At 42.9% G+C, this 13,963-nt stretch overlaps 1 protein-coding gene across 6 annotated transcripts in view; it reads left to right on the top strand.

Annotated features, from left to right (window-relative positions):
* The first annotated feature begins 8,666 nt into the window (after positions 1-8,666).
* LOC109908624 (triple functional domain protein) overlaps positions 8,667-13,963 on the top strand; it is a 122,415-nt gene continuing 117,118 nt past the window's right edge. For 4 of the 6 annotated variants that reach the window (XM_031793334.1, XM_031793336.1, XM_031793335.1 and 1 more), the window contains exon 1: positions 8,668-9,006. In XM_031793334.1, coding sequence (XP_031649194.1) covers positions 8,937-9,006 — 70 coding nt within the window. In that variant the 5' untranslated portion in view covers positions 8,668-8,936. Of the gene's footprint in view, positions 9,007-13,963 lie in introns of all 6 variants that reach the window. The other 2 variants (XM_031793332.1, XM_031793337.1) reach the window with 2 other exon arrangements.

The raw sequence follows: 13,963 nt of genomic DNA, 5'->3' as shown, positions 1-13,963 counted from the left end.
CTCTGTCACCTCTCCTTTAGAGAGCTGCTGGTACAGGTCTCTGTCACCTCTCCTTTAGAGATGTTCTGGTACAGGTCTCTGTCACCTCTCCTTTAGAGATGTTCTGGTACAGGTCTCTGTCACCTCTCCTTTAGAGAGGTTCTGGTACAGGTCTCTGTCACCTCTCCTTTAGAGAGGTTCTGGTACAGGTCTCTGTCACCTCTCATTTAGAGAGTTGCTGGTACAGGTCTCTGTCACCTCTCCTTTAGAGAGGTTCTGGTACAGGTCTCTGTCACCTCTCCTTTAGAGATGTTCTGGTACAGGTCTATGTCACCTCTCCTTTAGAGATGTTCTGGTACAGGTCTCTGTCACCTGTGTGTGTGTGTGTGTGTGTGTGTGTGTGTGTGTGTGTGTGTGTGTGTGTGTGTGTGTGTGTGTGTGTGTGTGTGTGTGTGTGTGTGTAATAACACCAATGGTCAGGTTGCCTGTCCTGTATGTTGGGACATATCAGAGTGGTGTGTGAGTTCTAACCACTTGACACGGAGCGACAGTAGCACAATTGGAAATCCTAGTTAATCCTAACAACTCAAAGTGATGGCTCTGCACACACACACACACACACAGGCGCACAAAAAGCACATATGATAACGCACTATAAGAAGGTGTAAAAAATATGGGCACTTACAAATGGGCATACACACATACACAGATGCATCAATCTCTCCATCAATCTCCACACACATACACAGATGCATCAATCTCTCCATCAATCTCCACACACATACACAGATGCATCAATCTCTCCATCAATCTCCACACACATACACAGATACATCAATCTCTCCATCAATCTCCACACACATACACAGATGCATCAATCTCTCCATCAATCTCCACACACATACACAGATGCATCAATCTCTCCATCAATCTCCACACACATACACAGATGCATCAATCTCTCCATCAATCTCCACACACACATACACAGATACATCAATCTTTCCATCAATCTCCACACACACATACACAGATACATCAATCTTTCCATCAATCTCCACACACACATACACAGATACATCAATCTCTCCATCAATCTCCACACACATACACAGATGCATCAATCTCTCCATCAATCTCCACACACACATACACAGATGCCCTATCTGTGTATGTGTGTCCATCTCACCCCCTGTTGATCTCTCTCTCTCTCTCTCTCTCTCTCTCTCTCTCTCTCTCTTTCTCCACCTGCTGTTGTTTTTCTCTCTGTCTACCATAATTACAGAGGAACAACAGGAGATAGGCCAATAAAAGACACACTGTGCAGCAAGCTGGGATGGGGTATCACAGACTCGCGAGGGAGACGGGGAGCCCACACACACACAGACACACACAGACACCCCCCCCCCCCACACACACACACGCATTTACTCTAGAGGAGAAAACCAAAGAGAGAGAAAGAGAGATAAAAAAAGAAGAAAGAGAAATGTTCTATCTCATCATTCAACAAAGCTCTAAGATGTTAATGTCCCAGGCTCCCACAGAAAGACACCACAGATGGTGATGCAACTACTGGCCATTCAATCTGATAGATGTCTGGCTGTATCAGGAGCCCATGAAAGGCAGCATACACCTGTTTGAATAGATCCCATCTTATGAGAGAGGGAAAGAAAGAGATAAATGAGAGTGAAGATAGAATGCAAAAAAAATCCCCTGTGTACAGCGTAAATCACCAAATAATGCATGCAGAACAGAATTAGGCCGATACCTGCTAATTATCAAAATCCAGAAAAGAGACGTTAAATTCTACAACCACCTAAAAGGAAGCGATTCCCAAACCTCCCATAACAAGAGAGATTAACCTAGTGAAGCAAGCTATTCCTGGAGTTCTGTTCACAAACAGACCCCACAGAGCCCCAGGGCAGCAACACAATTAGACCCAACCAAATATTGAGAAAACAAAAACATAATTACTTGACACATTGGAAAAGATTTACCCAAAAACAGCTAACTGAAATGTTATTTGGCCCTAAACAGAGAGTACACAGTGGATGAATACCTGACCACTGTGACTGACCCAAAATTACGGAAAGCTTTGTCTATGTACAGACTCAGTGAGCATAGCTAGGCAGACTTGGCTCTCAAGAGAAGACCAGCTACGTGCACACTACCCACAAAATTAGGTGAAAACTGAGCTGCTGCCAAATGTATGACCTTATTAGAGACACATATTTCCCTCAGATTGCACAGACCCACAAAGAATTTGAAAACGTATCCAATTTTAATAAACTCCCATGTCTATTGGGTGAAATACCAGTGTGCCATCACAGCAGCAAGACTTGTGACCTGTTTCCACAAGAAAAGGGCAAAGAGTGAAGAACAAACACTCGTATTTTCCCTTTTGTACTTTGCACATCGTTACAACACTGTATACAGCTATAATATGACATTTTAAATGTCTCTATTCCTCTGAAACGTTTGTGAGTTTGATGTTTACTGTTCATTTTTGATTGTTTATTATCTATCTGTATTTGTGTTATCTACTTCACTTGCTTTGGCAATGTAAACATGTTTCCCATGCCAATGAAGCCCTTTGAATTTAATTGAGAGAGACCTTCTTTCTTTCATTAGTTTCAGTGTGTTCTCTGCCCAGTAGAAACCCAGGAGTAATCCAATTATGGGTCTGACATTTGAGAGGGAGATGGTGATATTTGGTTAGTTTCTCTCTTTCGCTCTCTCTCCCTGTGGGAGGGGAACACCTGGGGGTTCAGGTCATTCAGTTGTCACACACACACACACACACACACACACACACACACACACACACACACACACACACACACACACACACACACACACACACACACACACACACACACACACACACACACACACATGCTGTGTCATGCACACTCACTCACACTCGGACGGACAGACACACGCACACAGACACATGTCGAACCCACAATGACATGTCATTCATACACATGCATCTGTTTCATGCACTTCTAAGAAGAGCAGTGATTCAGTATGGTTAGTGTGCCCTCTTCTGTCTGCTTTTGGCAGTGCATGCATCAGGTCCATTCACTAATCTACTGTACTGATAAGGCAGGTTTATTGGTTGATAATAAATCCAATAACTGCTAACAAAGGCTTGTCAGATTATTTATTGCGCAAATAAACATATAAAAAGAAGGGCTTGTTACTGATCACTGATATGTTTATTACACTGGTTCAGTTGTTACAATGTTCTCACACAGCTTAGTTTACGACATAAATCATGATGACCTATGACCATCACAATCTGGAGACATTGCTGGGAGGTGAATTGAAGCATGACCCATGGAGGGGGTTGATCAAATGGTGTGAAGTTCTATGTTCCATTAATAACCAAAGTCCTACAGATGTGGGATCTTAATTTGATCACCCTGTTGCAGGAGAGCATTAAATGTATAGTGTGTTTGAGGTTTAAAAGGCTTCTGAATTTGATTATTTCCACAATTCAGAATACATTTTCAATTATAAAAAATGTATCAACCTCTATAAAAAACTGGCTCAAATTAAGATCCTACATCTGTACTGATTAATACATCAGTAGCATGTCATTTCAGCCATTATCCTTCCTCGACAATTACTCATTAAAAATCCATATACTGTACCAGTCAAAAGATTGGACACACCTACTCATTCAAGGGTTTTTCTTTATTTGTACTATTTTCTACATTGTAGAATAATAGTGAAGACATCAAAACTATGAAATAACACATATGGAATCATGTAGTAACAAAAAAAGTGTTAAACAAATCATAGTATATGTCACGACTTCTGCCAAAGTCGATGCCTCTTCTTGTTCGGTGTGCGCCCAGTGTAAGACTCCTAGGCACCTACCCAGAGGTAAGTTACACCCCTTACCCGTTCCACAGCGGCCATGGTCACACCTGTCGATCGATTTCCTGACCGATCTTCCCCCATCACAGGGAAACACCACGATCCTGGTCATGTGGATCGTTTCTCTAAGTCCTGCTGTCTCCTCCCTCTGCCTGGTCTCCCTACGGCCCTACTGACTGCGGAGGTCTTGTTTACGCACGTCTTCCGGCACTACGGGGTGCCTGGGGATATAGTGTCTGATCGAGGTCCCCAGTTCACTTCAAGGGTCTGAAAGGCGTTCATGGAACGTCTGGGGGTGTCGATCAGCCTTACCTCAGGTTTTCACCCCGAGAGTAATGGGCAGGTGGAGAGAGTTAACCAGGATGTGGGTAGGTTTCTGAGGTCCTATTGCCAGGACCGGCCGGGGGAGTGGGCAGCGTTCGTGCCCTGGGCAGAGATGGCCCAGAACTCGCTCCGCCACTCCTCCACTAACCTCTCCCCCTTTCAGTGTGTATTGGGGTATCAGTTCCTTGGCATCATAGTCAGACTGAAGCTCCTGTGGTGGACGACTGGTTCCGGCGTGCGGAGGAAACATGTGACGCCGCCCCTGTTCACCTTCAGCGCGCCGTGCTGCGCCAGAAAGTTGGTGCAGACCGTCCTCATAGTGAGGCGGACTGGGTCTGGCTCTCGACCCGAAACCTGCCCCTCTGCCTGCCCTGCCGGAAGTTGGGGCCACGGTTTGTGGGGCCATTTAAAATCCTGAGGAGTGAATGAGGTTTGTTACAGGTTACAACTTCCCCCCATTACCGCATTAACCCCTAGTTCCATGTATCTCTCCTCAGGCCGGTGGTGGTTGGCCCGCTCCAGGAGTCTGAGGTGCGGGAGGTTCCTCCGCCCCCTCTGGACATCGATGGGGCCATGGCGTACTCCGTTCATTCCATACTGGATTCGAGATGTTGGGCGAGGGGCCTCCAGTACCTCGTGGACTGGGAGGGGTATGGTCCGGAGGAAAGATGCTGGGTTCCGGTGGAGGACGTGTAGTATCCTTCCCTGCTGTGAGAGTTCCACCGTCTCCATCCGGATCACCCTGCGCCTCATCCTCCGGGTCGTCCCCGAGGCCGGTGTTGACGCACTGCTGGAGTCATGCGTCTAGGGGGGAGTACTGCCATGACTTCTTCCGAAGTCGATGCCTCTCCTTGTTCGGGCGGTGCTCGGCGGTAGACGTCGCCGGTCTTCTAGCCATCGCCGATCCATTTTTCATTTTACATTTGTCTTGTCTTGTTTTTCCACACACCTGGTTCTCATTTCCCTCATTGTGGGTTGCATATTTAACCCTCTGTTTCCCCCATGTCTTTGTGTGGTATTGTTTATTCTGTTTCATGTTATGCGAACGTTAGTCTGTTGCGCTGGGTTATGTTAACCCATATTGTTATTTCGTGTTCACTTTGCCGTGTGCTTTTGGTTCGCCTAAATAAAAGGCTCCGTTGGCTACCCAATATCTGCTCTCCTGCACCTGACTCCCTTACAGCCATTTACGCATACCTGACAATATATTTTAGATTTGAGATTCTTCAAAGTAGCCACCCTTCACCTTGATGACAGCTTTGTACACTCTTGGCATTCTCTCAACCAGCTTCATGAGGTAATCACCTGGAATGCATTTCAATTAACATGTGTGCCTTGATAAAAATTAACTTTGGGAATTTCTTTCCTTCATAATGTGTTTGAGCCAATCAGTTGTATTGTAACAAGGTAGGGGTGGTAAACAGAAGATAGCCCTATTTGGTAAAAGACCAAGTCCATATTATGGCAAGAACAGCTCAAATAAGCAAAGAGAAACAAAAGTCCATCATTACTTTAAGACATGAAGGTCAGTTAATACTGAACAGTTCAAGAACTTTGAAAGTTTCTTCAAGTGCAGTCGCAAAAACAATCAAGCTCTATGATGAAACTGTCTCTCATGAGGACCGCCTCAGGAATGGAAGACCCAGAGTTACCTCTGCTGCAGAGGATAAGTTCATTAGAGTTAACTGCACCTCAGATTGCAGCCCAAATAAATTATTCACAGAGTTTGAGTAAGACACATCTCAACATCAACTGTTCAGAGGAGACTGCGTGAGTCAGGCCTTCAGGGTTGAAATGCTGCAAAGAAACCACTACTAAAGGACACCAATAAAAAGAAGAGACTTGCTTGGGAAATGGATGTTAGACCGGTGGAAATCTGTCCTTTGGTCTGATGACCAACAGCTGTGTCTTTTTGAGACACAGAGTAGGTGAACGGATGATCTCTGCATGTGTGGTTCCCGCCGTGAAACATGGAGAAGGAGGTGTGATGGTGCTTTGCTGGGGACACTGTCTGTGATTTTTTTTTTATTCAACGCAGACTTAACCAGCGTGGCTTCCACAGCATTTTGCAGTGATACGCCATCCCATGGTTTGGGATGAGTTTAACCGCAGAGTGAAGGAAAAGCAGCCAACAAGTGCTCAGCATATGTGGGAACTCCTTCAAGACTGTTGGAAAAGCATTCCAGGTGAAGCTAGTTGAGAGAATGCCAAGAGTGTGCAAAGCTGTCATCAAGGCAAAGGGTGGCTACTTTGAAGAATCTAAAATCTAAAATATATTTGGATTTGTTTAACACTTTTTTGTTACTACATGATTCCATGTGTGTTATTTCATAGTTTTGATGTCTTCACTATTATTATACACTGTAGAAAATAGTCTAACTAAATAAAAACTCTTAAGAGTAGGTGTGTCCAAACACTTGACTGATACTGTAAGTATTCCTATAATTTACCACTGTGCAAAGAATAAGGCCTCTCATTGCTAATGTATTCACTAAAACATTAATTAAGTTGTAAAGGAGAGGGGCCATTTCAATAAAACACTGGGGCATATTCTGTAGGGAATAATACATGGTGTTAAAAAAAGACACTGCTTCATTTTCATTGGGCACCAAATAGATGAAAATGGACTGAAACGGGGAGGGACTACATGGGACATGTCCAATAAGAAACACTCATTTTCATTTTCTCTTGCAAACTATTCAAAACGCATCCATTTTGTGCCCTAAAGGTAGTTCCACCCCTTGTAGAGAAGACAGTGGGCCTGATGTCATAAAGAAACTTAATCAAATTATCTTAATTAATCTATTAAGCTAAAGGTCCCAAATTTTTTTTTTAATGATTGGCTGTTAAAGTGATGGATATATTTTAAAAAATGTAGAAAAAAATGTCTTTTATTTCCTGTAGTTTTGGGTGAAATCTGTTGAACACAGTTTTTTATGTCATTTATACTGTTATGGTAATATTGTTTATTTTTGTTTGTTAAATTTAGTCACAAAATGTCTCAATGTACAGTATGTCAACTAATCAGCTGAGCAGCTTGACTTGTTTGCACCATTTATTTGAACCATACAATTTTTCAATTCATCATCGATCCAACAATGTTCAGGTCAACAAGAAAATACTTTTCTCTGTTAGCGCCTTATCTAACATCACACACATATTGTCCAGATACTGACAGCTTGTACCTGGTGGACTATAGCAGCATTCTAAAAGAAGAGGCTTCAGATGAGGCAGGTGAACCTGCAGCCATGTCACCTCTTCATCATTTATCATGAGATCCTCGCTGAGCTTAACAGGAATATGACTCTGAATATATTCAGCAACACCTCCCACATAGACATACCGGTCTTATTTATAGATGTTATATCCTTGTATTCCTACTGCTGTATCATCAAAGGTGCTGTCTAAGTGAGTCTCAGAAATGGCTAATATATTAATATTATCTAAGATTAGCAAATCACTAATCTCATGAATTTTGTTTCTGAGGCTACATATATTTATACAAACTCATTTTAACCTTAAACACACAATGATAATAGGTTGTGTTACTAATCATTCTACTTCTGATAACAGTAAGAAGGAATTAATGGATTTTTTAGCAGATTATGTGCAGCAGATGCCTTTTTTACAGCAGGGTGTAAGTAGGCACATGATCTTCTTGCAGTTGTCTGTAGGGTCTTCATTAGGCCTAACCAATGGTTATTGGTTAGGCTATACACTTTAGGCCTACGACCAAATCAGAATTAGTTTATTCTGCACCATGACATTTGAATTTGAAAACTCCACCCAAAAACTATATTTTGGTATTTGTTTCATTAGTACATTGTTGATATAGTCCCAAAATGTTGTGCATGTTAGCAATCAAGTTCTCAAGATATATAACCACAGAAAAAACAATGAGACATATATTTCCCCGGAAGTATAAATGTGAAGCATCCGCTTGGTGTTTCCACTTGTGAGAGGAAGCCAAGTGGCAGGCACTGGGTGAAGATGGAACAAGATGGATTTTGGCCGATATTCTGCATTCTCATCAATGAAACATTTGATCTAGAATCTGTTATGAACAGAATCCCGTTGTTTAGGAGTGCAAAGGCAAATTGAGTTATTGCGCACATGCATTTCACAGAGTATGCGTTCCCTAACGGCAATATGCAAATATTTGCCAGAATGGCCAATAGGATCTTGCTAGCTTGTGCTTGGCTCTGCCCACCTCCTTGCTTGTTCTGCCCACTATTACTAATTTGTTCCCATTGGAGACGAAAGGCTGTGGTCTATCTTGGGTTAGTTATAAAAAATCTTTGATATGACTTTCAAAATACAGAAATACAGCCAGTATGATGCTGTATTTAAAAAAAGCACAAATCACTGTCATGTTCATTAATGACTCACAGACAGTCGTTGCCGGTCAACCCGTGCTCGCCCGCTCTCTGTCTGGCAGTTTCCGAATGCTTCCGGAGAGTCACCGAACAGAGACCCAGCCCCTCCCGAATACCATGCCCCTCTGCCCCCCTCTTCGCGTCTACAACGACTCTCTTTTCGGCTCGACTCGGAGGAGGAACCCGGCGGCCGCCCGGCTGTGCGTTTGCATTACCCAAGATGGAGGTTTGCTTATGGCGCTAGCATCTAGGAACGATTCTGTCAGTCCCGGTGTCTCTTGGCCTACGCTTTTCCGAGGAACGAACTGATTTTTGTCTTCCACCGCATTGGGAATTTAGTTGGGATCGCGGCTGTTGGTGGCCACCATCATGAGCTCTGGGGAAGGAGCTGATGAGACGTCAAAGGACGCAGCCGATATAGCGGCGTTCTTTAAATCTGGTAAGTCCGAAAACGGATCAGAGAGAGCAAATGAGCCGTCCCGTAAAGGCGACATAGGGGTGGGGGGGCATTGTTCCTGGTTGAGCACTGTGTTTTCGGTGCAATGGTGGGGTGGGGGAGGTTTCAACTAAACATTCGCCCAGGTGTCCTTATTCGTTTGTAGAAGCGACAATGGATCATAAATGGGTGGCTGTTATGCAGACATAATGGTGAGAGCTGTCGTGCATTTGTTACACAGTCATTAAAATGTAACTAACCATGTCAACCAGCCATGAGAGCTCTCGACTCCCTTAGCAGCCCAACTCCGTCCACAGACACATGCTAAATAATGTTAGCTTGGTTAGCTTTTATAACCGACTCACCCCGAAATTAGCTAGCTATCGTGCTTACATTGGGCAAATACAAAGACAATAGCCACATTAGATAGATAGCCAATATACTTGTGTACTACCATTGACGTTTATAAAAATAGATAAATAACTACATTAGGTCCGCTAGCTGGCTATGTTCAGAATCAAATATAGCTAGGTCGCTAACTAGGTAACCAAGGGACTGGGAAATCACAAACAGCTCACTGTCTGATTGCTAGCTATAACGTTAGAGACATATTTCATTGAAACCGCCGAACGTTAGTTGATTGTTACCTAAAACGTATGTAACGTATGTATAGTTTCCGTGCTGTCAAAATAGGAAACAATCGAGCGTGCTATGTAAACAATACAGTGGCATGCATTACTCTATCTGAACTGTGGCTAGGTTAGCTTGCTACCTAGTTATACGGTTTCCCCTATGACCCAATATGATCATATGATGCATGCATTTGATTTATATTGCAATGCATATCTTAAACAGTTCAGGTAACGTACTATTTGCTCAATTAGTAGTAGTGACTGCACAATGTGTGATTTCATGGTAGATTAAATATGATCATAGTCATTTTCTCGGCTAACGTTAGTCATGCTAGCTAGCTTAGTGAGCTATGAGCAATCATCATTTCTGGATCTATCCTGATCAGTAGATGGATAACAGCTCGCCCGTGGATATTTGACATTCTTCAATTTCTATTCCATTATTCAATTCTGAATTCTAGACTGAAGGAGATCATTTATGTGCTTTGAATAAGGAGCTCATTTGGGGTTAGTGTTTATCATCTGTGGTGTATTCATTAGTCAGATTATGTTGCAAACGTTCTGCAATGGAAACCTTTTACTGTAGGAACCAAGCAGAAAAAACAGTAAACTGAACGAAACGGAGAGGGACCTACCTGAATTTGTCCAATGGCAACTGTCCTTTGTTGCAAAATGTTTTCTGTTTGGAGTAAATGTTTCCGTTGCAAAAGTTTTTAACAGACGAAATGTTGTGCAACGGTATCCGACATTCTGCCGATTCTGTTGCAAAACGTCTGTTAAACAAGCAGACTGATAAAACGGTGAGGGATGTACCTGAATTTGTCAATTTAAAAACATCAGTTTTGTTCTGTTTGCTTACGTTTGGTTCTTAAACGCTAAACTGTTTCCGTAATGAATACACCCCATGCCTTTCGTGAACTAACACTCGCACTTGACTTTTTTCTACCTTACTGGCTCTGACTTTGCTGATAGCTACATTGAGGAAAATGTACTTACTGTGACAGCTAACGTTAGGTGGATCAACCACCTATCCCAATCTTAAGAGGAATGAAATGATACAACAACCATATGCTGAAAATCAAATGGGACTTATCATTATTGCTTGATGATTTTATAGATGGGTTCTATGTATTGGTGCTGCATTATAGGCCTACATGACTACTGTATTGCACTAAACTACCACTGTAAAAAATCTATTACTTAGATCAATTAGAGGGTGGCATTTGGGTTGATGGGAGGGTGACATTAACCCTTTGTGTGTTTGTTCAATGGCTCACTGTTCAGGCTAAACCTCAGTGTGAGGAGATGAAGGGGGAAGGTAAGGGACGGCAGGTAGCCTAGTGGTTAGAGCGTTGGGCGAGTAACCGAAAAGTTGCTAGAACGAATCCCTGAGTTGACAAGTTAAAAATCTGTCGTTCTGCCCCTGAACAAGGCAGTTAACCCACTGTTCCTAGGTTGTCATTGTAAATAAGAACTTGTTCTTAACTGACTTGCTCAGTTAAATAAAGGTCAAATACATTTTAAAAGGGAAGCCTTTGACTCCACTCAGTGTCTGTAGATAATAGGCCACATGGGAAGTGCTGGATCCTCATTATGACTGCAGTTACTTCCTCTGTAAAGATGGATCCAGTCTTCCTGCTTTGAGGGAGACATGATAGAAATTCCCAGTCTACAACCACATCCAATTTTAACCACCAGGCCCATCAAACTCAACCCTGGACCTCAAAGCCAGTTCCACTGGAGTTTTTCATTGTTCCCCTCTAATTAGGGACTGATTTTAGACATGGGACACCAGGTTGGTGAAATGAATTATCAGGTAGAACAGAAAACCAGCAGGCTCCGGACCTCATAGGGTAAGAGTTGAATACTTTTGCACTAGGCTTGCCTAAACCACTTGTCTACCCTAACCTTAACCATTACCCACACCCTACTCCCTATTTCTTTTGAGTTGAAAAACTTCCTATGGAGATCGGTTAAAATGTTCATTTGTGCTTCCTTCAGCTGTTTGTCTGTACCAGCTGTTTTGGCGCTCTCGTAGAAGTAGCCCATAGGCACAGATCTAGGATCAGCTTACCTTCCCTCCCAACTTTTAGGGGGAAAAACTCAAAGCTGACCTTAGATCAGTGTCTAGTGTCATCTTTTGTGGCTGGATTATTATGGGTAATTATTATGGGGTGTCATTGCAGTGTTTTGATCCCCCTAGGGAGAGTTCTTGGTAAGCTGCAGAGCTGTGCCCTGTTATCACTGCGGGCAAACAAGCTCTGATTGACAGCTGAGCTCAGGTTGAGTCGTCTCTGTGTGCGTCTGTCTGTGTTTGTATTTGTGTGTGTGGATGCATGCAAATTGGAGCTGGAGAAGATTCAAGCCCTCTCACTCTACAGTCTGAAATCATCTCTATAATACGCAGCAATACTACAGGAACAGAGATAGTTCAAGTGAAGTGAAACAAGGAACTGTGTGTACTATTACGACGTCCTCATCTGAATTCATAATATAGTCTGAGTATACAAAACATTAGGAACACCTTCCTAATATTGAGTTGCAATCTCCATCGGGGCATCATGTACAGGTTCCAACATGTACAGGTTTAAGACCTGCCTGCTTAGTAGTGCCTAGCCATCGGGTATGTTTTTATCCTCACTCTCCCTCTCTGTCTTCCCTTTGTTTGTCTCATTCTTGTTCTCTCGCTCATTTCTGTCTCACTCTCTCTCGTTTCAGACGTTGTGAGGATCCAGCCTTACGTGTAAAAGCACTCAACCGCCCCAGACTTTTGTTTATGATCGTTGTACATGAATGCGTAAAGGATAATAGTTATCTTTGATCTGTGAATGGATGAGCTCACACACTCACTTACCTTTACACTGAGCTATAGGAGCAGAGCTGTAACTAGGACCATGAGATGTCTCTCACTACATAACATGGCTATGACTATAACATCATTGTAACACGACAGGATGACTATAATAAAACATGATGAACAAAGGTGACATATAATTCACCTTTATTGTGTTTAGCCTATGACACAACTATAACTTGGTAATAACATTCTACTAACACGATGAGAGCATAACTACATAACTATAAGGAACTGCATCTCTCTCTTCTCCCAGCTTGAGAAACTGAGCCAGAGCTCAAATTCTCCCCAAGCCCCCAAGCCCACACCAGAGAAATTAGTGAAAGAAAGTAGGACGACCTCTTTTTGGTGAGAGAAAGGTCTGTGTGTGTCGTGTGTGTGCGATGCCAATTTAGCAGACTGCAAAATTCACACTAACTACCACAAACAAATCACTTGAGTAATGCTACACGGAATTGAATTTATTGATTGGTTGCTTAAATGATTGATATAGATTAATGAACAGAGGACTTGAAATACATTGACACCTGCTGGGATGTTAATTAATAGCCTCTGTTTCTCTCTGCTTAATCAGGACTGTACACACCCTACATATCACTGTCACACCTTTTCAGTTGACCTGCTTCCTTATCTTGTTGCAAGGTGGTGACGCAATTGCGTGTCTGTGTTAATGTCTGTAAGGGAGTTCAGTACAGCTGCAGTGGGCCACACGGTAATGTGCTGTACAGGTAGGAGGCAGACATCACTTATACCATGGGAACAGACTAGCGCCACATACACACACAGTCCTTGTTCTGTGAAAGTGTAGGCTATGTGTGTTTTCTCTTTGATATCAGCATTGGGATCAACACAGGAAAGATCTCTCTTTATTACTTTGACATTTTGTCTCTCGCTCTCCTTTCACTCTCTAATTTTTCTCTGCCACTCTCGTTGCCTCAGAGGGTCAGGCTGACAACCAATATCACACATCCCTCTTAGTGTGTGTGTTTGTGTGTGTGCTTGCTTGCGAGCATTAGTGTGATTTATGAGTTTGTGTGTGTGTGTTAAAGGCGGCAGGTAGCCTAGTGATTAAGAGCGTTGGGTGCCACAAACCAAAATGTTGCTGGTTCGAATCCCGAGCTGACTAGGTGAAACATTTTGATTTGCCCTTGAGCAAGGCACTTGACCTTAATTGCTCCTGTAAGTGGCTCTGGATAAGAGTGTCCACTAAAATGTAAGTATTAAATATAACTGTGTGGCATCTCAAGGCTGTAATCCCAGGGAATGGTTAGATTAGAGGATAGGTCAGTATATAATAAAACTCAACACTCACACTAATGCTGTTAGTCAGGACAGTCTGGTACACAGTACACACACTAGTGCTTTCTTCTCCATGTTCATCTCTTTCCTCTCCATCAGACTTGCCCTGTGTGTGTGTAGAGGAGCAGTGACTTTGGGGTGAAGTCCCCTGTGCTAACACACGTCTGAGTTTCAG

Source organism: Oncorhynchus kisutch, linkage group LG17 (assembly GCF_002021735.2).
Source record: "Oncorhynchus kisutch isolate 150728-3 linkage group LG17, Okis_V2, whole genome shotgun sequence".
Classification (NCBI taxonomy): Eukaryota; Metazoa; Chordata; class Actinopteri; order Salmoniformes; family Salmonidae; genus Oncorhynchus; species Oncorhynchus kisutch.
This window is presented reverse-complemented; position numbering and strand designations above follow the sequence as displayed.